Consider the following 26,257-nt stretch of genomic DNA (forward strand, 5'->3'; position numbering starts at 1 on the left):
AATCTTTTGCCTATAGTGCGTACTGCTGCAACAAAGATTTGTAAATACATATTTACTTGGATTCTTGCTTTTTAACTATTTTGAGTATATACTCATGAATGGAACTTTTGGGTCGCACGATAACTCCACATTTAACCTTATGAGGAAAAGCATAGCTGTTTTACATAGTATATCTACTGTTGTGGAATATTAGTTTAAGATGTGTTACATTAATTTATGCTGTGTAATATTTGTTTAATGATGCATAAAGATATGTTGCATTCTTTTATATTGCATTGGTTTAACTCTGTAAAGCTGTGTTTCTTTACCTACCTTAAAACACCTGACTTGTCTAATAAAGAGCTGAATGGCCAGTAGCTGGGCAGGAGAGGGATGGGTGGGGCTGCCAGGCAGAGAGAATAAATAGGAGGAGAAATCTGAGAAGAGAAGGATTGAGGAGCAAGAAAGGAAGAAGGAGAGGATGATACCAGGGGCCAGACACAGAGATACACAACCAGCCATGGAGTAAGAGGGAAAGAAAGACATATAGTATAAAAAAAGGTTAAAAAGCCAAGAGGCAAAATGTAGTTAAAGAGAAATGAGATAACTTAAGTTAGAAAGGCTGGCTAGAAACAAGCCAAGCTAAGGATGGGCATTCATAAGTAAGAATAAGTCTCCGTGTATTTATTGGGAGCTGGGTAGTAGGCCCCCAAAGAGTAAACAAAACAAAACAAAACAAAAAAACCCAATCACACTCTACAATTTTATATTCCTAGTCAAATTTGGAAGAATTGTGAATTGTTTGCATTCTCACCAATATATGCTATTTTTCATTCATTCATTTGTTCATTCACTTAATGGTTGCCTTCTTGGTGGTTTTGCTGTCTAGATTTGTATCTCCTTAGATTAGTAGTGGTGCTCATGAACTTTTCATGCCTCTAACAGAAAATTGTATATATTCTTTGGAGAAGAAATATCTATTTAAGACCTTTCTGTATTTTACAATTGGGCTATCTTTAGTTGCTGAATTATGAGAATTCTTTATGTATTATGAACACTGGACACAACAGATGTATGAAAATACTTTCTTTTATGCTTTGGGTGGTCTTACTGTTTAGTTTATTTTCCTTCTGTAAATTTTGTTTTTTTTTCTTTCTTTCTTTCTTTTTGAAGTTTGGCTTTCTACTTTTCTCTAAAGCATCAAAATAGATTATTTGAGACATTTATTCCTTTAAATGTGTTTGCAACTATCAATTTTTCTAAGAGCACTGCTTATTACACCCTATAATTTTTATTATGTCATGTCTCATTTTCATTCCTATCAAAGTATTTTTAATTTTTCCTGTGATTTCTTACTTGATCCATTGGTTCAGAGTGTGCTCAATGGCCAAGGTACAGAGAATAAGAAACTGCAGAATTCTCAGCCCTAAATGGGATACCTATATTACACCCTCTTCTCCCAAGGCTCAGGGATCACTGAAGAAGAGAAGGCAGAGAGACTGTAAGAGCCAGTGCTAGTAGATGTACACATTAAAGCAGTGTTTTTCACACACAACAGGTCATTGCACATATGGACTCACAGCTCTTGTAGCATATGCAAGACTATGCAGTCTCAAGCCAGACAAAATCCCAGCTTGAAGAGGGGAGTTGGGCAAAAAGTCCTGCCTATAGCTGAGGAGATATTGGCAATTGATAGCTTCTGAGAGAGGGAAACAATCAGCTTTCTTTAGGGGTGTGGCCCGTGGTAGGTCATCCACCTTCTAGTGGATGCCCAAACACTAAAGAGTATTACATGGGTAGCACAAATGGACCCCATGACTTTTTCTAAGTATGAGAAAGTATGAGGACACAAAGTTGGGTGGGTAGGGAAGGGCATTCGATTTGGAAGGAGTTGGGGTGGGAGTAAATACAATCAAAATGCAGTATATGGAGTATTCCAAGAATTAATAAATGAGAGTACTTAATTTCCCCACATTTGTGAATTTCTAGCTTTATCCCACTGTACTTAGAGAAAACACTTTGTATGGTTTCAATGTTTGAAATGTATTAACTTCTTTGATGGCCTAATAATAGATTGTCTATACTGCAAAGTGTTCTATATGCAATTTGGAAGAATGTATGTTCTGCTATTTGGGGGTAGATTGCTTTATATATGTCCTTTCAGATCCTTCAATCTTATTCTATGCACTACTGAAAATGTAGAACTGATGTATTTTTAACTGCTCTTGCAGAAGAGAATTTTCTCAGGTTTTGCTTCTATTTTTCAGGTTCATTTTAAAAATAACTTTAACATATTGATGAACTGACCCTTTTTTGTGGTGCTCAATATCAAATTCAACAACCCACTTGTCAAATGCTCTACCACAGACCCATATTTAGTACATTGACTCTTTTATCAATATATATTGTATTTCTTCTTCTCTTATGTTTGACTTAACTCTCTTAAAAATATTTGTGCTGTGATGGATCACAGAGCCTCACACATGCACTGTGTCTGAGCCACAACCCCAGTCCTTCTCTTTCTTCCTTCCCAACTTTCTTCCCTATGAAGTCAAATGACAATCATTTATTGTCAACCTATTTATGTCTTTTTTACTAATGTTAACTCTATTATAGACAGATTAAACATATATATGATTTTAATCTAGTTTGTTGATCTCAGGCTTTTATAATATATTTTCTTTTTTTTATAATATATTTTCTTGAAATGTCTCATTATGTAACTCTAGTTGTGGAACCCTCTATATAGAGCATGCTGGACTCAAGTTCACACCTCTGCCTTTAGAGTGCTGGTATTAAAGGTGTGTGCCACTGCACCTTGTCCCATAATATTTCAAGTGTTATTTATTTTATTATTGTTTGAGATAAAGTCTCACTCTCTATCCCAGGCTGGCCTCAAATTTGTGGCAACCCTCCTGACTCAGCCTCTAGAATTGTGGGATTACATGAGGAGCAAACATGTCCAGAAATCTCAGCCTTTTAAGGGGATAAATTAATGCATTTATATTTTAAGCATTCAGTAGAAAAGATACTTGCCATTTTGCTCATTATTTTCTTTCTGTATTACTATCTTTCTCTGTGCTTTAAATTTTTTTATTTTGTAATATTTTGTCCATGAAGGAGACAATTTAGAATAGTACTTTTCCCATGTTAATAGTTTTGGTAAGATCTCTCCCATTGTTTCTTTCTACTTCCAAATCTATTTTTTTTTCCTTTTTTTTTTTTTTTCCCGAGACAGGGTTTCTCTTGTGTAGCTTTGCACCTTTCCTGGAGCTCACTTGGTAGCCCAGGCTGGCCTCGAACTCACAGAGATCCGCCTGCCTCTGCCTCCCGAGTGCTGGGATTAAAGGCGTGCGCCACCACCGCCCGGCTCTAATTTGTTTTAAAGCAGTTATAGACAATAAATGCCTGTGATGATCACTTTTCTGACTCTTTTAAATAGTGCAAGAAACACTTCAAGAGGACACAGCTAAAAAGTGTTGGATTAACTATTGAATTTTTCTTAGATTTGCCTTCTAGTTTCACAGAATTGAACTAGATGAGGTCTCAGAATCAATGTGGCTTCTTGTTTTAATCAGATCTCCACTGCAGATACTGGTTTCCTAGTCTTAAAGATCCCCACAGCTGGTGAATTCTCAAACTCCTTCAACAGCCAATGCTACCCTCCATTCCTCGGAATGAATCCTTTTCAGTTTATTCTTAGCTGGGCTAGGTGGTGTGCCACTACAGCCCCGGCTATTCAGGAGAGGTGAGGGAGGATCGCTGGAGGCTAGGAGTTCAAGGCCAGTTTGGGCAACACAGTGAGAGCTTGTTTGAAAACAAAAGTCAAAACAGCCTGAGTTTCTTTTGAATGGGAAAGTTATTTGTTTCTCCTTTTGTCCTTTTCTTATTTTGTTGGCATCTTAAGAGTCTTTTGTTTTTAAAATTGTGAAGCAACATATATTCTTACCTTCTGGTTTGGCTGCTGTGGGAGTGTAAAGATAGACTTCCAGTAGGTCCATGCAAAGAACACAAAAATGGCATGATAGAGTATGAGGTAGATAACTGAAATTAAAAAAAAAATTAAACTTTTAATCCATTTTTCAGAGTTCAAAAGAACAAAATTAAGTGACAAGTGTCTATCTTTTTCTCCTATTACTATGTACTCTCTAGTATTACTATGAAATGTTGATTGCTACTATTTTCCCATGCAGAACACCAAATTTTCAACCAGAGAATTTCTGGAAATCATATCCTTTTAAAGCTGTCATGTGATTCTTCGAGTAAAGAGAGGAACTGCCCTTTATGACAATATATGAGGAACTATTTTAGTCAGTTGTCATTATCTCTGTCACCATGGGTGTTAAATGCTAGGATACAATTTGCACTTCATTAGAGTTTACAACATGTTTTTTTTTCAAAAGAATTAATTAAGCCTCTCTCTCTCTCTCTCTCTCTCTCTCTCTCTCTCTCTCTCTCTCTCTCTCTCTGTGTGTGTGTGTGTGTGTGTGTGTGTGTGTGTGCGCGCGCGCGCGCGCGCTATAACACACATGTGGCATTCAGAGGATAACTTGTGAGAGTCAGTCCTCTCCTCCTACCACATAGGTTCCAGGATAGAATGCAAGTCATCAGGCTTGGCTGCAAAGCACCTTTACCTACTGAGCCATCTGGCCAGCCCAAAACATATTTTTATGTATGTCACCTCATTTTATTTTCTCAGTAACTTTGTTGAGAAAGATAATGGCATAAGGCAGATAATTATCTGTCAAAGATAGATAGTTCATTAATCAAGGTCACACAGTCGGTAATGTAGTCCAGCATTAAATATAGGACTTCTGACTCTAAATCCAAAGTTCTTTTCAGTAGCTCCATTGACTACACCATTTGGAAGCATGAGCTGTACCTCTGAGACAGATGTACACATGACTCTCCCCTGCCTGTCTTCTCATGTTTTTGCCTTGTCTACAGCTCAGGGTTGGTATTCTCCACAGAGCTGGTTACAAGATGAAAGTCCCTTTAGTGCTTCATTGCAAGTCCTTGAACGGCATGGTCTTATTTCAATCCATTAAAAAGACTCAAGAGAATGATGCAATTCAAGACCAAGTTAACAAGATTCAGCCTCACATACATCTACTCTTTCAGTCCCGGCCCCTTAATACAAGACCTTTTAGGTGTGAGATTATAAAATCTCATTTTAAAATTCAAGAAACACAGAGTAAAAGACAAATGTGTACTCCACACGTACATCACACTTCTTAACTGTTCATGTCAAGGATGTGAATCATTCTAGATTTTCTCACATTTAAATGTTTATATTAATACATGCACACAATAAATATAACATCTCTATAACTTCTAGAATTTTAACCATCTTTCTTGTGAAAAGTTAAATATTCATGTGGTTCAAAATTTGAGGTAAAGCATATAGTGAAATCTTTGTCTTTTTCAGTTATTCTCTGTAAACAACCAATGTTATAAGCCATGACTTCAGATTTTATGTTTCTAAAATAACCCAGTGTACTTTGCCACATACAGAGAAGTAGTCTGTACACAGTGTTTTGTAACATATTTCTTTATTGCTTACTTTATTTGGAGATTATTTCACTTTATAAAACTTGAAAGAGTGAACTTTCTCATTTTCTTAATAAGTCTAAGTGGGGTGATCAGCCCTAAATGTGACAGCTACATCATATACCCCTTCCTGTCAAGGCTAAGGGACTGTCATGGGGGGGGGGCGTAAAAAACATTGTGCGAGCAAGAGGTTGGGGGGGGGACTTCTACAAAACACTGTTTTCTGAACACAACAGGGCTGTTTAATATGAGAACTCACAGAGGCTGTGGCTGCATAAGACATGCATAAGATTAAGCCATCCAAAATGCCAACATGTACTGGGAAGAGGTCCAATAGGCCCCACCCCCTAGCTGAGGGGCTACTGACAGTTGGTGGCTGCTGAGAGAGCAGAAGTCAGTTTTCTTCAGTAATATGGTCCCTGGTAGACCTGTTCATGTTCCAACGGGTGGCCCTATACCCATGAGCACACGGGTAAAGAGTACATGAAGAGGGAAGAAAAAATTGGAGGAGAGGGAGTAGGAGGCAGATTTTATCAAAACACATTGTATACATTATAAAATTCTCAAACAATAAAAAATTGAATGGGATTCTGTTGCAAAGATATAATCTATTGAACCAGACTGTGTTTGTTATAAATTTGAATTTTGCTTTCTCTTGCTAATACAAATAGTGACTCCATTAATATTTTATATATATGTTATCAGCACATAACATAAATACATAAAGAACATCTGTAGAATCAATTGGGTGGTGGTGGCGCGCACCTTTAATCTAAGTACTTGGGAGGCAGAGCCAGGTGGATCTCTGAGTTTGAGGCTAGCCTGGTCTACAGAGTGAGTTGCAGGGCAGCCAGGGAGACAGAGAAACCCTGTCTCAAAAAAACAAAAACAAAACAAAAAATCTGTAGAATCAATTTCCTCAATTGGAATTGTCAGGTCAAAAGATATGCCTTTTTCTGATTGTTTCTTTTATTCTGATATTATAATTAATTTCCCCTTTCCCCTTTCTCCCGCCAAACCATATGCCCTTCCTTGCTCTCTTTCAAATTCATGGTCCCCTTTTCATTAATTGTTGTTAATTCCTGACTATAACTGTTCAGTGTGTAGAATGTCACTTGTATGCAAGCTCTCAGGGCTGACCATCTGGTACTGGGTGACCAACTGGTGTGCTCTTCCATGGAGAAGACCATTTCTCCTGCTCTCAGTATCCCTTAGTTGCCTGCAGTTCTTCGTGTTGGCTTGAGGCCTCCTGGGCTTTCCCCTGTCCACTTTGGCATGTCAGTTGTTGTCCTTGTTCAGCTCATTTTTAAAGAGTCATGTTACTGAGGCATTATGGGTATAGCTTCTGTGAGATTACCAGAAGACACAATCTCATATTAAACTCACTGGTCCTCTGGCCCTTACAATCTTTCTGCCCCTTCATCTGCAATGTTCCCCCGAGCCTTAGGTACAGGAGCTGTTTTGTACATCTTCAAACTGGGATCCACAGATAATTGTCAAATTTCCATTAATAAAACTTACAACTGTATTTACATTCTTGTTTGGTTGGTTGGTTGGTTTTTTCGAGACAGGGTCTCTCTATGTAGCTTTGCACCTTTCCTGGATCTTGCTCTGTAGACCAGGCTGGCCTCGAACTCACAAAGATCCACCTGGCTCTGCCTCCTGAGTGCTGGGATTAAAGGCGTGCACCACCGCCGCCTGGCTTATTTACATTCTTATCACTAATAAATGAGAGTGTTTCTCTCTTCACAGTACAGCTTTTGTAAAGAATTCTCATATTTTTTTTTATCTTTCTCAAGACTTTAAAATATTCTCCTTAATATGTTATTCTTTGCCATTATGATTTTGTTACTATCTTAGGGAGAAGGGATGCATTCATTCAAGTTAATTCAGAATGGAATGGGAGTATGGATTCTGGTTTTAAACGCATCAGAATAAGATAATTTTATGTTTACATTGTCACCATGCATTTCAATGGTAATGCGATTCAATCAGTTTGGTTACATGAATGGATGCAAGTATCCTAAGGGTATTTATCATATCTTTTATTCCAAATGATTGAGATGGAAAATGTGGTACTTTAACTTGGCCCAAGTTCTATCACACATTAATACTTGGCTGAGCTGTGGAATTGGAAACAGCTGCATCTCATTCCTCTATCCAATGATTTATATGGTGTGGATTTGTTTTGATAGATATAAAATGGGAGATCATGAGGCTAAATATCAAAGTCACGGTTATTCAGTAGATTGATAAAGTAGGCCATATTCTATAGATTTGGCAACAGTTTCACAATTTGGAGGAGACTAGAGCAACCGTCCAGCTCAGCCTTCTCAGTCTGATATAACTGAAGTCCAGGGAAGGTAAGTGATTACCCATGGAGGGTGTGAAAGCAATGGAATCAGAATCAGGGTGTACTTGTTTCCAGTCCTGAGCTCCTTTCCTTAGGGCAGCAAGCAGCAAACTGCAGTGTGCAGGGTTGTTGAGATGGCTCAGTGGGTAAAGGCATCTATCAAGGCTAATGTCTTGAACTGGATCCCTAGGACCCAGGTGGTAGAAGGGAACCAACTCCTACAGGCTATCTCCTAATATCCACATTCTCAGTGTGGCACATGTGTGTGAATACACACACACACACACACACACACACACACACACACACACACACAAACTACATTTTAAAAACTGAATTTAAAAAATGCACTGTATATCCTTTCCTAAAGACTGAATCAGTATCTGACTTTTAGAGCCCAAGGATTTAGCAACCCACCCTCAGGTCATTCTGAAGAACAGGAGAACAGGGCCTTTAGGCCGTCTGGTTGTCCAGCTTACCATTTCAAGGAGGAAGATTGCTCCAACATTCCTGGCAGACAAGAACTTTACCTCTGCCAGTGCTTTGAAGTGACTCTTCTTGAAATGCAGAGAGAACTCATGAGTTTCATATTTGTGCATTCCTCTGTATAGACAATGCCCCCAAGCTTTGCTCTCAAATATGTGGCAGTCTAGTTCTTCCTGCATTAAAAACATGCAGCATATTTCTCCCCTGTGCTCCTCTCTCCTTGGATATTTCCTTGAGACAAGTTCTCACATTGTAGTGCAAGCTGGCCTGAAACTCACTATGTAGCCAAGAGTGGTCTTGGCAATGTTCCCGTCTCACAAGTGTTGGAATTACAGACACAAGTCACCACACCTGGTAGGCATACTTTTGTATAATTAATTTTTGTGTCTAGAATAACCATCCTTGTAAACCCCAGGGACACTGAATCTTTTTTAAAATATGATGCTCCAGTGAGGTTTCAAATCACTAGAGAAATCAAATAGCTCATGAACTGTAACCCTGAGCTGTCACTACTCACTGACATTGAAATGAAATGGAAAAGCATCTTTTTTTTTAATCTTCAGAAAACAGGCACAGTGGAGCTCTTCGCTTATCTGGCAGTGATTAGTTGTGGAGCATCAGAAGCTACTGGAGTTAGGGTAACAACATGAAAACCCAAAGTCTTCCAAGTGCCTTTTTTTTCTTTCCTTTCACCAGATGCAGAGGTTTGCAAGATGACCAGAACGTGGCCAAATGCCAACGAAAAAAATTCCTCTAAGCAGGCAGTTGTTCTGCGTTTCATCACTGTGTTGTAATGTGGGAAGCCCGTTATGGAATAGCTTCTGAAATGAGAATGACTACTTACGTACTTTCCCTAAAATAATGCCTCAAAAACACCTTGATAAAAATCATGGAAGCTAAAATGCCATGCTGGAAGGAGCTTTAAAAAGTTGTTATTAGCAACATCTTTGGGCGGTAGGCCGCCTTTGCTGTTTTGCTCTTAGGAGGTAGTGGGAAATATGTGGGGGGGGGGGGTGGAGAGTTTCACATACATTCCTGTAGGCTTAGAAATGGATGTCATAGACTGTTGTGAGTGCAGCAAGAGGAGCAGCAAAGTGAGAAGGTAAAGCAGCTTCCTTCCCTACACGTTCGCAGACACACAAATGCCAAGGCTGTTACTGTGGCAACTATCTAACATACCTTTTCTTTTTTCTTCTTTAAAAGCTATTGTTAGAGGCTCTTCAGTTTAAAAAGAGATTATTTTCTGTAACATCTTTCATACCAGTTGATGACTAAAAGCATTTGTGTTGGTAGTGAGGGAAAATTGGGAGAGCGGAGGATCTTGCAATTATGCACTGTAATTCAAATAGGAACAGCAGTTGTAGATCTAGCCATTGAGAGTCCTTATTAAAATCTCCATTTTGGCTCGGGAGAGAAGTCCTCAAATTATGATGAGGGGGAAATTTGCCAGCTAGGCAGTTACAGCTCCTTTGAGCGGAGCACTTAACGATGAGGTGCTGCTCCTGACATTGCCTCACTTCACTTGAACTGCTGTGGGAACTCCAGCAGAGCCGGAGCCTGTGTGGCAGAGAGCTGAAGGAGCAGGCAGAATGAGAAAGAGGCCCAGAGTTTTTTGTCCAAGGTTCTGAGAACATCTGATGAAAATTGAAGAATTACTCACGTTATTTCCATGATTTATCTAACCCTAGCATTTGAATTTATCAGTTGGTTCCAGGGTTTAGCTAATTAACCCCTAGGAGTTTCTCTGATAGCGGTATACCATTCTGGTGACATGTGGCATTATATTTTGAAAAGCATAGTTTCTTTTTTATTAATGTCAACTTCAAAAGTTAGGCTTTCATCCAAAGTATACTAATTACCCACTAGGCATCTACTGCTCATCAATTTATACAAACCTTTTATAAAGCTGGTTATGTTACCAACTCTTTTTAAAGTTCCTAAAAAGATTTAATTTATGTTTATAAATTAATTCATTTTATGTGCATGTTCGCCACATGTGTGCTGTGCCTGAGGAGGCCAGAAGGAAACATCTCATCTCCAGGAACTGCACTTACAGTTGGTGGTTGTGAGCCACCAAGTGGGTGGTGGGTATCGAACCTGGGTCCTCCACATAAACAGCAAGTGATCTTAAACACTGAACAATCTCTCCGGCCCCCACCTATGTTACCAGTTCTTGAGGATTATATTGTAAATTTACCAGCCATTATGCAAAAATGGAGCTTTGTTTTAGTTGGCATGAACTAGATCACTCTTTCTCTTTGCACCGTACATATACTAGGTAAGTATTTAACCACTGAACTACACCAATATCCCGAATCTTAGCATTTTCAAGTTCCAAAGAGCTTTCTCTAGTCCCTATGCATTAGGAGTTGGTACATAATGCCAAAAGAATAAAATACATACGTTTATGGATGAGAATTACAGTATTAATCTTTGTCAACATATTTGAATTTCGAATCACCTAGGAGACACACTGTTGGGTGTGTCTGTGAGGCTGTTATAGAGAGCTTTAACTGAAGAAAGAAAATCTATCCTGTATGTGGGAGGTACCATATTGTGGACTGACTGAATAAAAAAATGAAAAATAAGTCAATTGAGGCCCGGTATTTATGTCTCTGTTTCTTGATTGTCAATGCAATGTAACTAGCTGCCTCATACATCCACCAATATGCTCCCCCAAATGATGGATTGTAACCACTCGAATTATGGGCTGAAATAAATCCTTCCTTCTTTAATTTGCCTTTGTGAGATAATTGTGTCAGATCGAAACTAACTAATCTATACCCCTTCTCAGTTTTTTTTTTCTGTGTTAAAGAGGTCTGGCACTGAGGTGTCAGGTAAATCAAAATGGATTTGGAATCAGACGATTCATTTGTACTCTGGCTTTGCCATTTAATGTGGTGATATTTTATTTGTGCTCTAACAAATAAAGCTTGCCTTGGGATCAGAGGATAAAGTCAGCCACTATATTAAACATAGAAGTCAGGCAATGGTATCACACGCCTTTAATCCTAGCATTCGGGAGGCAGAGACTCATCTGGATCTCTATGAGTTCAAGGCCACACTGGGAACAGAGCCAGGTGTGGAGGCACATGCCTTTAATTCCAGCACTAGTAGAGGTCTGGAGGTCTGGACAGACAGACAGGAAGTGATAGAGCTGGGCAGAGACAGGAAATGAGATGGCAGAGCACAGAAAGGTATATAAGGTGGGAGTATACAGGAAGTAGTTCTCTTGGGCTGAGGATTTCCTAGCGGTAAGAACTTGTGGCTGGATGGTTCTATTCGTCTGATCTCTCAGCTTTCACCCCAATATCTGGCTCCGGGCTTTTTATTAATAAGACCTTTTAAGATTCCTGTTACAATTTAATAACAGTGTATCCTTGGGGTAGGGATGATGCTCTATAGCAAAGCCCTTGCCTGGCTTGTTTGAGGCCTTGAGTTTCTCTCCCAGAAGCAAAACAAAAATCAAACAAAAGGGCACTGGGGAGACGGCTCAGTGGGTAAATGTGCTGCTTGACAATGAGTTCCAAGGCAGTTGCCCAAGCACAAGTGCTTATAATCCCAGCATGCCTACAGGACGGGAGATTAAGACAGGATATCCAGCAGTTCATGGGCCAGCTAGTCTGTTTCTTTTTAAAGATTTATTTTACTTTACATGTATGTGTGTGCTCAAGTATATGTATGTAGGTATACCACATGCATGCAGATGCCCCAAGAGGCCAGAAGAGATCATCTAGAACTGGAGTTACTGTGAGCAACAAAATGTGGGTTCTGGGGACCAAACCTGAGCCCTCTGTAATAGCAGCAAGTGCTCTTTATCACTGAGGAATCTCTCCATCCCACTAGCTAAAGCATGCTTAATGCAGCATAAGAGACCCTGTCTCAACAAGGTGGAAAGGTGAGGACCAACAGTTGAGATTTGTCCTCTGATGTCAACAGGTGTGCCCACAGCCACATACATATATACCCATAAGATACATATACCACAAAACAAAGCATTCCCTCTAAATTATGTATCCTTGAGAAGCTAGTTAGCTTCTCAATATGTACATACAAATACACATGTATGCAATATGTACAAAATATGTTTAAATGTATCAATAAACAACATTTATAATACACACAAAAATGCTTGTCTCACAAAGTTTTTATGAGTACTAATTTTTTAAAATGCCTGGGTACATCTGACATATTTGAATAACTTATTAAACAATTTATTCTCCTTTTTTCTTAACTCTTGGTGGTTTATTTTCTAAGAAATGGTAATAAAAATTACACAAGACTTTAGGGGCAGAGACACCATGGGTTTGTTAAAAATGAAGAAAATGGTTTGTTTCTAGTCCTCTACTTGATGTCTAGCCAATATCTCATTGATTCATTCATGTTGGGTATACAGCAGTGAACGGGGCTAATCTTTTGGTTAACAGTACTTGGCTTCCCTCATAGCTCAAAAGAGATAACGGGGATATCGTTAGTCTGTATGTAGAAATTGAGTTAAAGGACCCTGGTGATTCCACACTGGTAGGAATGTTCACAGCAGACTTTACAGGGAAGCAGATTACCTGTTGTCTATATTGTGGCTGGGGATTTATGAATCGATTCTCTCTGGCTGGGGAAGTGACAGGAGCACTACCCATCAGAGGCTGGCTCCCTTCGAATATATTACATTAGGTTGATTCAACCTATAAATCTATCTCAGGAACATGATGCTGACTTGATTTTAATATCATAAAATTTCAAAGTTTTAAGGCATCTGGGATGTTATTTGGCATAACAGTCTAGAAGACACGCAACACCTGCTTTACAACACCCTTAATAACCAGTTGTCTAGCTTTTGTTTGAATATTTGAAGTAATATGGAATCAATCAACTCCTAGGGGGTCAGTGCACCTTATTGCTGGAATATTCTGTGAGACATTTTTATACAGAAAAATGTTTCCTGGCAACACCCTCCTATTGATCTTAATTTTGCAGCATGGAAAGGAAAACAGATTTGTTTAAAAACTGAGGCCTGTACCCAGACATTTAAAGATGTTTCACAACTCAATGAAATGGGCCAAAGACTTAACCAGATACTTCCCCAAAGAAGAGTTAGATGGCAACGAGACGTGAAAGATGCTTAGCATCTGCAGTCATTACAGAGCTACAAGCTAAAGTCACAAGGAGACATTGCTTCATCCGCAGTAGAATGATAAAAATAAACAAAGCTACAAATGAGTAACAGTGACAGCAACGATTTAGATCAACCAGCATTGTCATATACACTGGTAGGGAAGCAAAGAGGGCAGCAACATGGATGTAAACACTTGGACAGCTCTTTATCCAGTTAACCATGATACACGAGCCCCAAATCCTTCTCCTTAGTATTCACCAAGAAAAATAAAGACATATTTCCACAAAGGCACATATATTTCTTTCACTTTAAAAAAATGGTTCTGGAAATTTTAGCACATGGCAGCCAAGCACTCTACCACTGAGCTATGTCCTCAGCCCTATACATGTATATTTTGCTCAGCTTCATTCAAAGTAGCTCAGAAATGGAAAGAATCCAAATGCACCTAAACTAGTGAGTGAAAGACCAAATTGTAGTACAACTGCAATGTGCACCACTAACTGACAATTAGAAGCAACTATTCATGTGTGCAGTGACATGGAGGAATCCTAAAACTGTATACTACTATGAAGCCACATATAAAAGGTTATACTCTGAGCCGGGCGGTGGTGGCACACGCCTTTAATCCCAGCACTCGGGAGGCAGAGGCAGGCGGATCTCTGTGAGTTTGAGGCCAGCCTGGTCTCCAAAGTGAGTTCCAGGAAAGGCGCAAAGCAACACAGAGAAATCCTGTCTCGAAAAACCAAAAAAAAAAAAAAAGAGGTTATACTCTGTATGATTCAATTTATATGACATTATGAAAAAATAAAACTATAAGGGACAAAAATTAAAATCAGTGGTACAGAGGTATGGATGAGAGAACTGTTTGCTAATGGGGCAGATGGAATAATTTGAGATAATGTTAATATTTTATATTTTTAATTGTGGTGGTGTTTACATCATTATCCATATTTGTCAAAGGTCATTAACCTGAATACTTAAAATCGCTTTCTCCCAGTTTTCATAAATTGTGTCTCAATAAGTCTGACAAAATCAGAAAGCAAAGAGATCCAAAAATGAGGCTTTTTCTTGAATTTTTTAATCATAGATTTTCTGACATTTAGCAAAATAAAGAACAACTCTAATTTCCCAGACTAATATTTTTATTTTTTTCTCAATAGCTATATTCAAATATATTTGAGCACTCTAGACTGAAGAATTGCAAGCAGTGTTGATGGGAACACAAGCCAGGGTGGGAACCATTGGGTTTACTGTGGCAACTTCTCTCTCTCTCTCTCTCATTTTGATGAGATGGTTTCTTTTTTTCTTCTCTTCTTTTCTTTTTTTTTTTTTCTTGAGACAGAATCTCTATATACAGCCCTGATTGACCTGAAACTCACTATGCAAAACAGGCTGGCCTTGAACTCACAGAAATCTGACTCTGTCTCCTGAGTACTGGGATTAAAGGTATGCACCATCATGCCCAGCCACATTCACGATCTTGAATCAATATACACCTTCATCAGAAAGCAATCTCATAAAAATGGAGATAATTACAGGGGCATGTTCAGAAGGTATGAGCATATAATAGTTCCAGACTAAGAAGAGAAGAGCCAAAGCATAAGGAAATCATGGCTTTAGAAATTAGGTACATTTAGATGTCTCTAATCAAGAGACATGTCCAAATGTCAAGGACCAAAATTACCTTGAAATATATGCAAGGGCCAATGTGATGGCTCAGCTGGGTGCTGTGGGAAGTGAATAAGTAGGTGATGGAGTGATGGAAGAGAAAGAAGTGAGCAAACAGGTGGCGGAGAAATGGAAGGCAGGTGGTTTGTGTGCTATGAAGTGAGGCAGAACTGGAGAACAGTGGTCGCTGTTCTTGCTTCTTGGAGAAAGGTGAATTGCACTGCCCATAATAGAGTCAGTAACAAACACAAGTGCTAGTGGGCCTGTGCCTTCTTCCTTTGAGAAAACCGACCACTATACGACTCACTGTGACTCCCGGAGCTGCATCCTTGCCCAGGAGGAAGAGCAGTGCCTGCAGGATGGAGACCCACAACCGACTGGACATGTCTTGCTGTGTTTACTTGTCAGCAGTAGCCTATCTGCTAATCTCTCCAGTTGGTTGTGATGCTGGTTCAACCTTGAGACTGGATAACTCTATGTTGAACTACAGTTTTAATATGCTGTGTCTAACTTTGCCCAGAGATTTATTTTCTTTGGAAGCTCTAGGTTGGACAAACACTTGAAGACTCCCAGGGGCCTGCCTGCCAACACAGAGTGGGCAGGAAGAAAACACCCAGAGATTCTGCTTGCAGCATGAGCTATTATGATGTCCAAGTATGGGGTGGAGAGATGGGAGAGAAAGAGAAATGGAATAGCTTGAGCACTATGAAGAGAGATGGATCTGGAGACACAAGGTGGAAAGGAACAGCCTGATGTGAGTAGCCTGTGGAGCCACCTGAGGCCATGGTGAAGTCTCAGCCCATGCTGCCTCTGAGGGCCACGTCTGGGTCTGTGGGCATACAGCAGCAAGAGTCTGTGTCAATGTCCGTGGCCCATGTCATCACTAAAGGTCATGTGGATGTCTCTGATCTGGACTGCCTCCTGGGACCATGTTGATATCCAAGGGCTGCACAGAGTTGGTCCCACCCCTCACTGGCTGCAGCACTCTGGAGAGCTGCCCCTGCACCTTGACTGGGCAGCACAGTAGAGCTGACCCTGTTGAGGGGACAGGTAAGCCAGCCCCAAGACTGTGAGAGCTGGCCCCACCCCTCATTTGCCATGCAGTGGCATGGGCAGGGGAGAAATGACCTCCCTCACCCCTTTGCCCACTGTGGCAGGCATGACAGCTGGCCCTGGAGTCATGAGAGTGAGAGAGCTGGTCCTGCCCCTCACTAGCTGCAGCAGACCCTGAATCTCGACTGGGCAGGACAATAGAGCTGGCCCTGGTGGTGTGGGTGCAGGTGAACCAGCCCTGAGGGCATGAGAGCAGGAGAACTGGCCCTGTCTCTTGCTCCTTGCTGCACAGGGTGAACTAGCCACGGCAGTGCTGGAGAGCTCACCCTGCTAGTGAGGACGGGGAGAGCTGGTGGGCTGACCAACTCAGCTACTACCCAGGCCCAGAACCAGGGCTATGAGTTGGCCCATCTAAACATCCACTCCATCTATGAACTGCTAGAGCATATGAAGGGGCTGGTCCTACAGATCCAAAGCTACAGGATCTCCATGACACAAGGCAACAACAGGATATCCAAGAGGAGCCCCAGTGAGGACCAGCATTGATGGTGCAGTAGAAACCAGAGGCATTGAAGCAGACCAAAGACTCTTTGCAATGCACTTGCAAGTTGTGTGGACACTACAGCTTCCATGACAAGATTTTTTTCTTTTAAATTTTCCTTTATTTGGGGAGTGGTTGCAAGGGCAGAGGGAAGATATGAAGGGGTGGGGGAGATGAATGGGATCGGGGTGCACGATGTGAAATCCACAAAGAATCAATAAAAAGTTTTTAAAAAAATACTTGCATGTATTACTAGGGAGAAGAAACTGGCAAGTAAAAAACTAAGTCATAGAATAATAGGCACAGTGTTACTCAATTTAAAAAAAGTCAAGACTATATACATATATACATTTATACTTCTATTTCTAAGTGTATGGAAAAAAATCTATAAGAGTACAAATCAAACTAAAGACCAGCCAGTGCTCTTAAACCACTGAGTCACTTCTACAGCTTCTTTTTGTCTTCTTAAGAAGACAATAGCAATTCTTATTGGAGTGAAATAATCTCATTTTGGCTTTATTTTCATTTTCATTTTCCCTAATAGTCACATTGAGCTTTATAAAATGTATCCACTGACCATTTGGCTGTCTTTTTGGGAAAATGTCTATTTAGATCTATTTCCCATTTTCAAATTGATTTTATTTGGGGCTTTGCTTTTTTAAAAGTATTTCTTATATATTACAGCTATCAAGCATTGAGCAGATACATAGTCTGCCTTTTTTAAAAATCATGCATCATTAAGAACACTAGCTTCGCAGTGGTAGCACATGCCTTTAATCCCAGCACTGGGGAGGCAGAAGCAGGTGAATCTTAATGAGTTCAAGGCCAGCCTGGACTACAGAGGGAGTTCCAGGAAAGCCAGAGCTGTCACACAGAGAAGTCCTGTTTCAAAAAAAAAAAATCACTGACTGGGGACATAAGTGGCAGAGTTCTTTCCTATCATGTCCTGGGTTTAATCCTGCATGCCATAAAGAAATGCAGTTTGCTGGGTATGGTGGTTTATAACTGAAGATCTTAACACTTGAGAGGCTGAGACAGGAGGATTGTACATTGCAGGGCAGCAGGGGCTATATACCAAGACTGTCTTGAATAAGTAGTTAAAACATTAAACAATTAAAGAAAAGATGAATAGCACAGAGATAATTGCTCAAAACCATACTGAAGATTTCCTATACAATCTGGAAAAGACCATAAAAGCTCTTACTGTAGCAAAGGGTCTTTTCTCTTAGCTCTCTCTTACAATCCTGGCATATTTTTAATATATCAGCTGTAAATTAAGGTTAGCATAACTGTGAAGCTGACACAAAGCAGGTATTTCCATACTCTGGATTTTCAAGACATATGATTAAGCTCTTGTATCAGTTTTTTTTTTTTTTTTTTTTTTTAGGCCACAATAAAGTACTTACTACAGACTAAGTGCCTTAAACAATAGAAATTTGTTTCCTTACAATTCTGGAGACAAGCCAAGATAAGGAATCAAAGGTGTTGCTTCTGTCTCAGGCCTCTTCCTAGGCATGTACACAACCATCTTCTTCCTCTGTCTTTAATACAGTCTTTCTTCTATACCCATCTGTATCCAAACTCCGTTCTATCTTGAAGACACCAATCATACTGAATTGGAGCCCACTCCAGTGATCTCATTTGAACTTAATTACTCCAAATAAAGTTACATTCTGGAGTACAGGGAGCTAGACACCACCTATCAATTTGGGGGGGGGCTCAAGTTCATAATAGCTTTAATATTTATAAAGTACATCAATTTCTGAGAAGGTAAGTAATTACAATCATTTAACTTTAAGGAAGAACCCAGAGAATTTAGAATGTAAACCATCAAAAAATCTAATGAATCTGCAGAGGATGAGCTGAACTTTTGTTTACAATGATTAATCGCCTTTTGGGAAGATGAGCAACTGTGAGCACTGTATTACTCTTAATTATATTTGGACTTAATGATGGATCATATCTGATGCCCATGTCATTCTTAAGTTTATTTTTAGCCTCACCTCATTCCTGGTTCTTATTAAATTTCCAATTGTTAGCTTATCCCTGATCCTTATACTGGCTAGTTTTGTGTGTCAACTTGACACGAGCTGGAGTAATCAAAGAGGAAGGAGCCTCAGTTGAGGAAATGTCTCCACGGGATCTATCTTAGGACTTTTTCTCAATTAGTGATTGATGGAGAGGTGGCGGGCAGGCAATGGTGGATGGAGTCATCCCTGGGCTGCTGGTCCTGGGTTCTATAAGAAAGCAGGCTGAGCAAGCCATGAGGAGCAAGCCAGTAAGCAGCACCCCTCCATGGCCTCTGTATCAACTTCTGACTCCAGGGTCCTGCCCTGTTTGAGTTCCTGTCCTGACTTCCTTCAGTGATGAACAACAGTGCTGTGGAAATGCAAGCCAAATGAACTCTTTTCTCCCCAACTTGCTTTTGGGTCATGGTGTTTATTTGAAGCAATAGAAACCCGAACTGAGACAATCTTCATTGCAGGGTCAACAAAAGGAAAATTTCTGCAATCAAGATCTTTAACATAGTATCATGCTGAGGAAGATCATCTTTATAATATACTTATAAAAGCAAAATAAACATATTATTATCATATTTTAGTATAAAAGAAGATAGGGTGTTATGCCTTTAAAATTTTTTTGGAATCCTGAATCACCAAAGTTAGATACAGTACACTGTGATATGCACTTCAGACGACCTGGACTTTAGCCTCTATTCTTTTTTTTATAAGAATCAATATGACCAAGTAAAAATATTTGATTTCTTTGGATCTCAACTGACCTTCAATATGAATACATGAACTTTGACCATTTATTTACAAGTGTAATAAGGAGAAATTATAGATCTGGAATATGTCATACTTCTTAGAAGAACCTTTCAGTTTCTTTCTAATGTTAGTACCAGCAATTATCATCATCAGATGGTAATAGTACCTACTACTACTTATATTTATCATGTACCGGACACTATGCTAAAATATTTGCTCAAAATATCCACAGAAGGTAAGTGTTATCTCCATTTTACAAAGGAGGAAAGTAAAACTTAGCTTAATTTCCCCATGTCATACATATGGTAAGTGGCAAAGTCAACTAATTGCAGATAGGTCTGTCTTACTTATCTGTTACTGTTACAACTCTCCTAATTTCTAAAGCACTGTTAAGAGAACTTTGAAATTTGAAATTTACCAGGTACTCTATTAGTTTCCTGGGGATTTAGGAAACTAAACCTGGGTGCTTTACAAAAGAGAAATGTATTCCCTCACAGTTCTGGAGTATACTCTTGCTCAAAACTCCAGCACCAAATTCTTCCCTGCTTTCCCCTAGCTTCCTTTGGTTGCAGATAATCTTCAGTACTCATTTGAGGCACCAGGACCACCCTTCCTCCTATCCGAGGCTCTTTTCTCTATCTACATATCCAAATCTCCTTTAGAACACAAGTCTAATCTTGTATGACTTCACCTTGACATAGTTACATATATGGCCCCAAATCCTGTTACAAAGAGGGACACATCCCAATGTTTCAGGTGGCCATGAAATTTGGTGGAAGACTATTTGACCCAGTATAGGAGCCATAAAGCAGACAAAAACAGAAACCTTTTCCAGTATGTTTGACTACAGTTTCCTTAAATTTTGGAGACAATGAAAAGTCATGTGATTTGGAGATTTCATTTCCTTCTGACAGTCATGTTACTTATTTTAGTCTACTTTAAAGGTTCAATGTTGTTGGAGACAAATCACAAATGCACAGTTATTAAGTACCTCAGATAGTCATTAGCTTACTGTCTGTAGCAAGTCTGCTTTGTTGGGTGTTAACATCTCTATTGTTACTTTTTTATGTCAGGATTCCTAACAAAGCAAACTAGCTACAGATATTTATTAGCTTACAGAAAAGCCTTGCGATGTCAAAGGGCTGTTATTTTTTTTTTTTATAGAAATTAAAGTTCAAAGAAAGTAAGTTACCTGATGAAGGTCACAGAGCTAGCAAACGACACAGCTAGATCTCCAACCTAGACCTTCTGTCTCCTAAATTCCACTACATCCCATTACAGACTGTAGAAGCAAAATCTAATATCATTGCTTACTGTGCGGGTAAATTTAAGGATTGTCATGAGAAAAGAACTTAGGACTCTTAGAATCAGAAGAGACAATAAAATTATACATTTTTGTATTAGCAGGATACCAAGCACAATAAGTTATTATTATTATTTGGAATAATAAGAACATTGTTATTATGCCTCTAATGGTAGAATATCACTTAAGTCCCCATCCAGCTGATCTTGAAAGTTTGTAACAGGAGATATTTATAATTATTTAGTATTTATACAAGATGATTTCTGACTTTAAGAACCATACATAAGAATAAATGGCAACTTAAGACTTGCTCTATTGCTGTCACAATACCAGTACATGTTTATTGAGCTTTTAGGATGTGCTCTATTCACCTTTGTTCTAACTGCTTTATGTGCAATTAAACTGTCTTCATAACATCTTCACAAATTAGGTAGTATTATTGTTTCTATTATGTATGCAAATAATAGCATGAGGGTACAATATTTTATTAGGAAAAAAAAGAGCAGAGCTGTAAATTCAATCCGGCTCTAGAGCCCACACTTTTAAGTACTATTGTCCATTGTCTCCCATTCCTACTGATCTGTTATCCATGTTAAATGAGCAACAGCAAAGCAGAACAGTAACACAGCAGATCCTGAATGCTGGGAGGTCAATGAATTCGAACAACAAACTCCCATAAAATGAGAATTAAAAGTGACACTATAAACTACACTCTATATACTCTGGATCTTACTGATAAAATAATGTAAAACTAATTGTTCATGGAGACTCATGATTAGCTTACACATTTTAAATTCGAAGTGTCTCAGTGTTTTCAAAAAATTGTAGGTCAAGCTAAGATGGTGATGATCTGTTGAGAGGAACACAAGAACATACAGGAACTGTGATGGTCATATCCTGTGGGACCCTTACTCTATATCTAAAAGAGGGTGTGGGTTGGGAAGAAGGTCAGGTAGCTAGGACAATAATGGCAGAACAAGAGAGAGCTTAGGTGTCACTATGGAAGATAATGTGATTACCTACGTCCATGTCACCATGAATCTTGATAATTTCTAATTGCTATCTTATAGTTAAAAGGGCCACTGAAAATATTATTTGACCTATTTCTGAGTAAATTTCCTTTTAAAAAAATCACCCTAAATGTTCTAATGAACCAAGCATACTTTTTGTAAAGTTGCTCAGCTTATAGACTTTTTATAATTTACTTTTTGAAAAAGAAAAGGATACATGATACATTCCTAACCAACACAGTTCACAATATACACTTACCTTTTTCTGCTGGGCTCAAAACAGTCACTGTGGAGAGAAAAGAACGAGAGAGAGAGAGAGAGAGAGAGAGAGAGAGAGAGAGAGAGAGAGAGAGAGAGAGAGAGAGAGAGAGATCAGTGATATTTTAAAATGTGTTGTCTAGTTAATTTTTCCACAGCATTGTATTTTGAACAAGTCAACAATGGTATTTTAGAAAGCCAGAATCGTAAGATGAAGGATGGAAAGGAGGACTAAATTCCATCCTCTGATAGTTTCCTTCTCTTAAATCTTTAGTAATTAAGAATTCATAGGCTGTTGAGATGGTTCAGTGGTTAAAGGTGCTTGCTGCCAAGCCTGAAAACCTGAGTTTGCTCCCCAGGCCCCCTATCGGGGAAGGAGAGAACTGACTCCCATGCATGCCATGGCATTCATGAGCACAAATCCTTAACACAATAATGTAATATTCTTTTAAACATCATTCATTTAACAAATATAGAAATAACCTTTAAAAAACCCAACAAGTCAAACAATATGAGATAAATAACATGCTGTTATAAACTTAAAAGCTGATAAATTGGGAAGTTATTACAGATGTCCCTCAAGTGATGATGAAGTGATATCCCATCTAAGCCACTGTTGAAAAGATCTTTAAACTGAAAGTGTTGTACTGGGGACCTAGGTCAACTGGTAAAATGTGTGCCCCAGCACCACATAAAACTGGGAATGGTGCTGCATGCTGCAACTCAGAACCTAGGAGGTGGGAGCAGGAGGGGTTGATGTTAAAGATCATCCACAGCTACATAGTGAGTTTAAGGGCAGTGTGAAAAGGAAAAAGGGAAAGAAAATTATTCTAAGACATCTAACTTATTGAATCTCATAGCTTAGCCTGCCTGACTTACTGTGCTGGATAGTTTTATGTCAACTTGATATAAGTTAGAGTCATTTGGGAAGGACTCTCAGTTGAGAAAATACCTACATAGGATAGGGCAGTAGACAAGTCTGTAGGTCATTTTCTTAATTAGTGATTGATGGGGGAGGACCCAGGTCATTGTGGGTGGTGCCATCCCTGGGCTGATAATCCTACCACTGGGCTGGTGGTCCTGGGTGCTATAAGAAAGCAGGCTGAGAAAATTATGAGGAGCACGCCAATATGCAGCTCCCCTCCATGGCCTCTGCATCAGCTCCTGCCTCCAGGTTCCTGTTCTAACTTTCATCAGTGATGCACGACAAGTTATAAGATAAAACGAATCCTTTCATTCATAAGTTGATTTTGGTCATGGTATTTTATCACAGCAATGGAAACTGTAAATAAGACACCTATTTTATTCATCCTTAGAATACTTAGGTTAACCTACCATTGAGCAAAAGTCACCTAATAAAAAGCCTGTTTATAATAAAATGTCAACTAGCTTATGATTCATTGAATACTGAACTGAAAGCAGCAGAGTTGGGATTAGTTCTAGTCTCCAGAGATTTTCCCACATACTGCATCTAGCTCGTCCAATCATCCTTTGCAGGTTTACCATGAGTTATGTATCACTCCTGTTTAAAACATCATCACACAAATGGGACCTATCTGTCTGCATCATCACCATCTGTGTGTGCTTGATGCTAAGAGAAGCAGAACTCCAGTTTGAAGGGTTTTTTTTCTTTTTTTCTTTTTCAAGACAGGGTTTCTCTGTGTAGTTTTGGTGCCTGTCCTGGATCTCGCTCTGTAGACCAGGCTGGCTTCGAACTCACAGAGATCCCGCCTGGCTCTGCCTCCCAAGTGCTGGGATTAAAGGCATGTGCCACTGCCACCCGGCGAACTCCAGTTTTAAATCTACTTATCTATCTATCTATCTATCTATCTATCTATCTATCTATCTATCTATCTATCTATTTTTTGTCAGAACAGTTAAGAGTGAGAGGAAATGGGGTCAAAACAGTGAGTGAAAATATATTTTAGGTGCTATTTCTTCAGTCCTTTCATTAGTCATACTTTTTCCTGTGGTGATACATTGTGTACCCGAATAAAGCTTGCCTGAGGATCAGAGGACAGAGCCAGCCACTAGATTAGTCATAGAGGCCGGACAGTGGTGGCACACACCTTTAATCCTATCACTTGGGAGGCAGAGATCTGTCTGGGTCTCTGTGAGTTCGAGGCCACACGGGAAACAGCTAGGCAGTGGTGGCACACACCTTTAATCCCAGTACTGGGAAGCACACATGCCTTTAATCCCAGGAAGTGACAGCAGGGTGGAGAAAGGTATAAGGGGTGAGGAGACAGGAACTAAAGCAGTCAGCTGAGACCCTTTCGGGTGAGGAATCACAGGCTTTCAGTCTGAGGATTTGTGGAAACAGGATCAATTGAGGAGTTGGTGAGGTGAGGTTGGCTGTAGCTTGCTCTGCTTCTCTGATCTTTCAGCTTTCACCCCAATATCTGGCTCTAAGTTTTTTATTAAAAGACCATCTAAAATTTGAACATTTTCCTTCCCTTTACACACAGGTGTGTGTGTGTGTGTGTGTGTGTGTGTGTGTGTTTTAAATTATTCTTTGAATGATCATTTGAATGGAGTTTTTTAATGATAAATTTGGTCTGTGTTAAAAAGCTGATAACTTGATTCCTTCTTTTTTCTAATAATAGATATAATATAGAATTCTATTCAGCTGAAGAGACAAGTGAAATCATGAAATTTGCAGGGAAATGGATGGAACTGGAAAATATACTGAGTGAGGTAACCCAGAAGCAGAGAGACAAATACTGCATGCTCTCTTTTAATTCTTGTTCCTAGTTCTGAATCTTCAGAGTTGCATATATAACTTGAGTAACAAAAAGCCAAGAAAGTAAAAAAAAAAAGACCATTGAGGAAGGGAGGAGGAGTCCTAGAGAGAGGGATAGTACAGCACAGGTGCTAATGGAGGGTGGATGGAGAAAATGGGGAAGGGGCTTAACTCGAGTGCAGTAAGAAAGGGTCATACAGAGGGGGAGAGAAGGGAGAGAGAAAGAACACTAAGGATGTTTGAAAAGCCATAGGGAAACACATTATTTTATAAGCTTACTTAAAAATACATTATATGCTGGGCGGTGGTGGCACATGCCTTTAATCCCAGCACTCGGGAGGTAGCGGCAAGTGGATCTCTGTGAGTTCGAGGCCAGTCTGGTCTACAGAGCAAGTTCCAGGACAGCCGTAGCTCTTATACAGAGAAACCCTGTCTAGAAAAACATATATATATATTCTTTTTGAGATAGAGTTACCCCACATGGGAGTGATAATGCTCTCCCAGGAGCCACAGAGTATCTAAGAAAAACTGAAGTGCCAGGAGAGCCTTCAAAACAATCCAGCTTATTGCCATTTCTCTTCATTACCTCTCACACAGCTTGAAAGTATGGCCCTATTGCTGAAGACACCATGCACTTTGGCTAGCTTTCAACATATCGGAAGGTGCTATGCAAACTGCCTAGGGAGAAAATTTATTAACAGTCTTACTCAGCTATCAACCCTGAGAACTAAAACTAATGACTGAACTTATAAGATATCCTAATGGTGCAAAAGTGGCACTCATGTTTGAGGATTAACAAACAGTTGTCTAATTGGACTTAAGGCCCATTCAGTAGGAGGTAGCTCATTCCTGTTACTGTGAACCCAGCCAAGAACCTGTGGCTACAGAAGTCATAACTCTAGAAGGGAACCTACTAGTACCACTTTTCTACATCAATAAAGCTTCAATATTTAGCGTCCTACTCATAGATGAGTGCATCTCACACCACTCATCAATGAAGCATTTTTTTTTTCAGCAGAGAGGGGTTACTACAGAGATCCACAACTGACCAAAAAGCAGACAACAACTGACTGCTGAATGCTCACCCCAGCTGGAATATCTACAATACAACTCCACACCTAAGGTTCAGGGATCTTTGTAGAAGAGAAGGCATGAAGACTGTAAGATCCAGAGAATGAGAAAAAATGCTGAGAGAGAGCATCTTCCTGACATGACTGGGGAGTTCATACACCCATACACTCTCAACACGGTTTCAGCCGACATGGAAATGTGGACAGAGGAAAGTTTCACAAGGCCGCACACCAAGATGAAGAGCTGCAAGCAGTCAATAGCTGCTACAGGACAGCAAATTTGTTCTCTTCAGGGATGACCCCCTGACAGATTTCCCAGTCCTAGGCAGTCAGTCCTAACATTTTACACACACACACACACA

The 26,257-nt window shown here is 39.6% G+C and overlaps 1 protein-coding gene across 1 annotated transcript in view; it reads right to left on the bottom strand.

The window, feature by feature from the left end:
- The window catches only part of Zdhhc15 (zinc finger DHHC-type palmitoyltransferase 15), a 96,018-nt gene that overhangs the window by 53,132 nt on the left and 16,629 nt on the right, over window positions 1-26,257 (bottom strand). The window contains exons 2-3 of the mRNA XM_028891966.2: window positions 22,084-22,110; window positions 3,929-4,023 (exon numbers count right to left, since the gene is read on the bottom strand). Coding sequence (XP_028747799.1) covers window positions 3,929-4,023; window positions 22,084-22,110 — 122 coding nt within the window. The remainder of the gene's footprint in view (window positions 1-3,928; window positions 4,024-22,083; window positions 22,111-26,257) is intronic.

Source organism: Peromyscus leucopus, chromosome X (genome assembly GCF_004664715.2).
Source record: "Peromyscus leucopus breed LL Stock chromosome X, UCI_PerLeu_2.1, whole genome shotgun sequence".
Lineage (NCBI taxonomy): Eukaryota > Metazoa > Chordata > Mammalia > Rodentia > Cricetidae > Peromyscus > Peromyscus leucopus.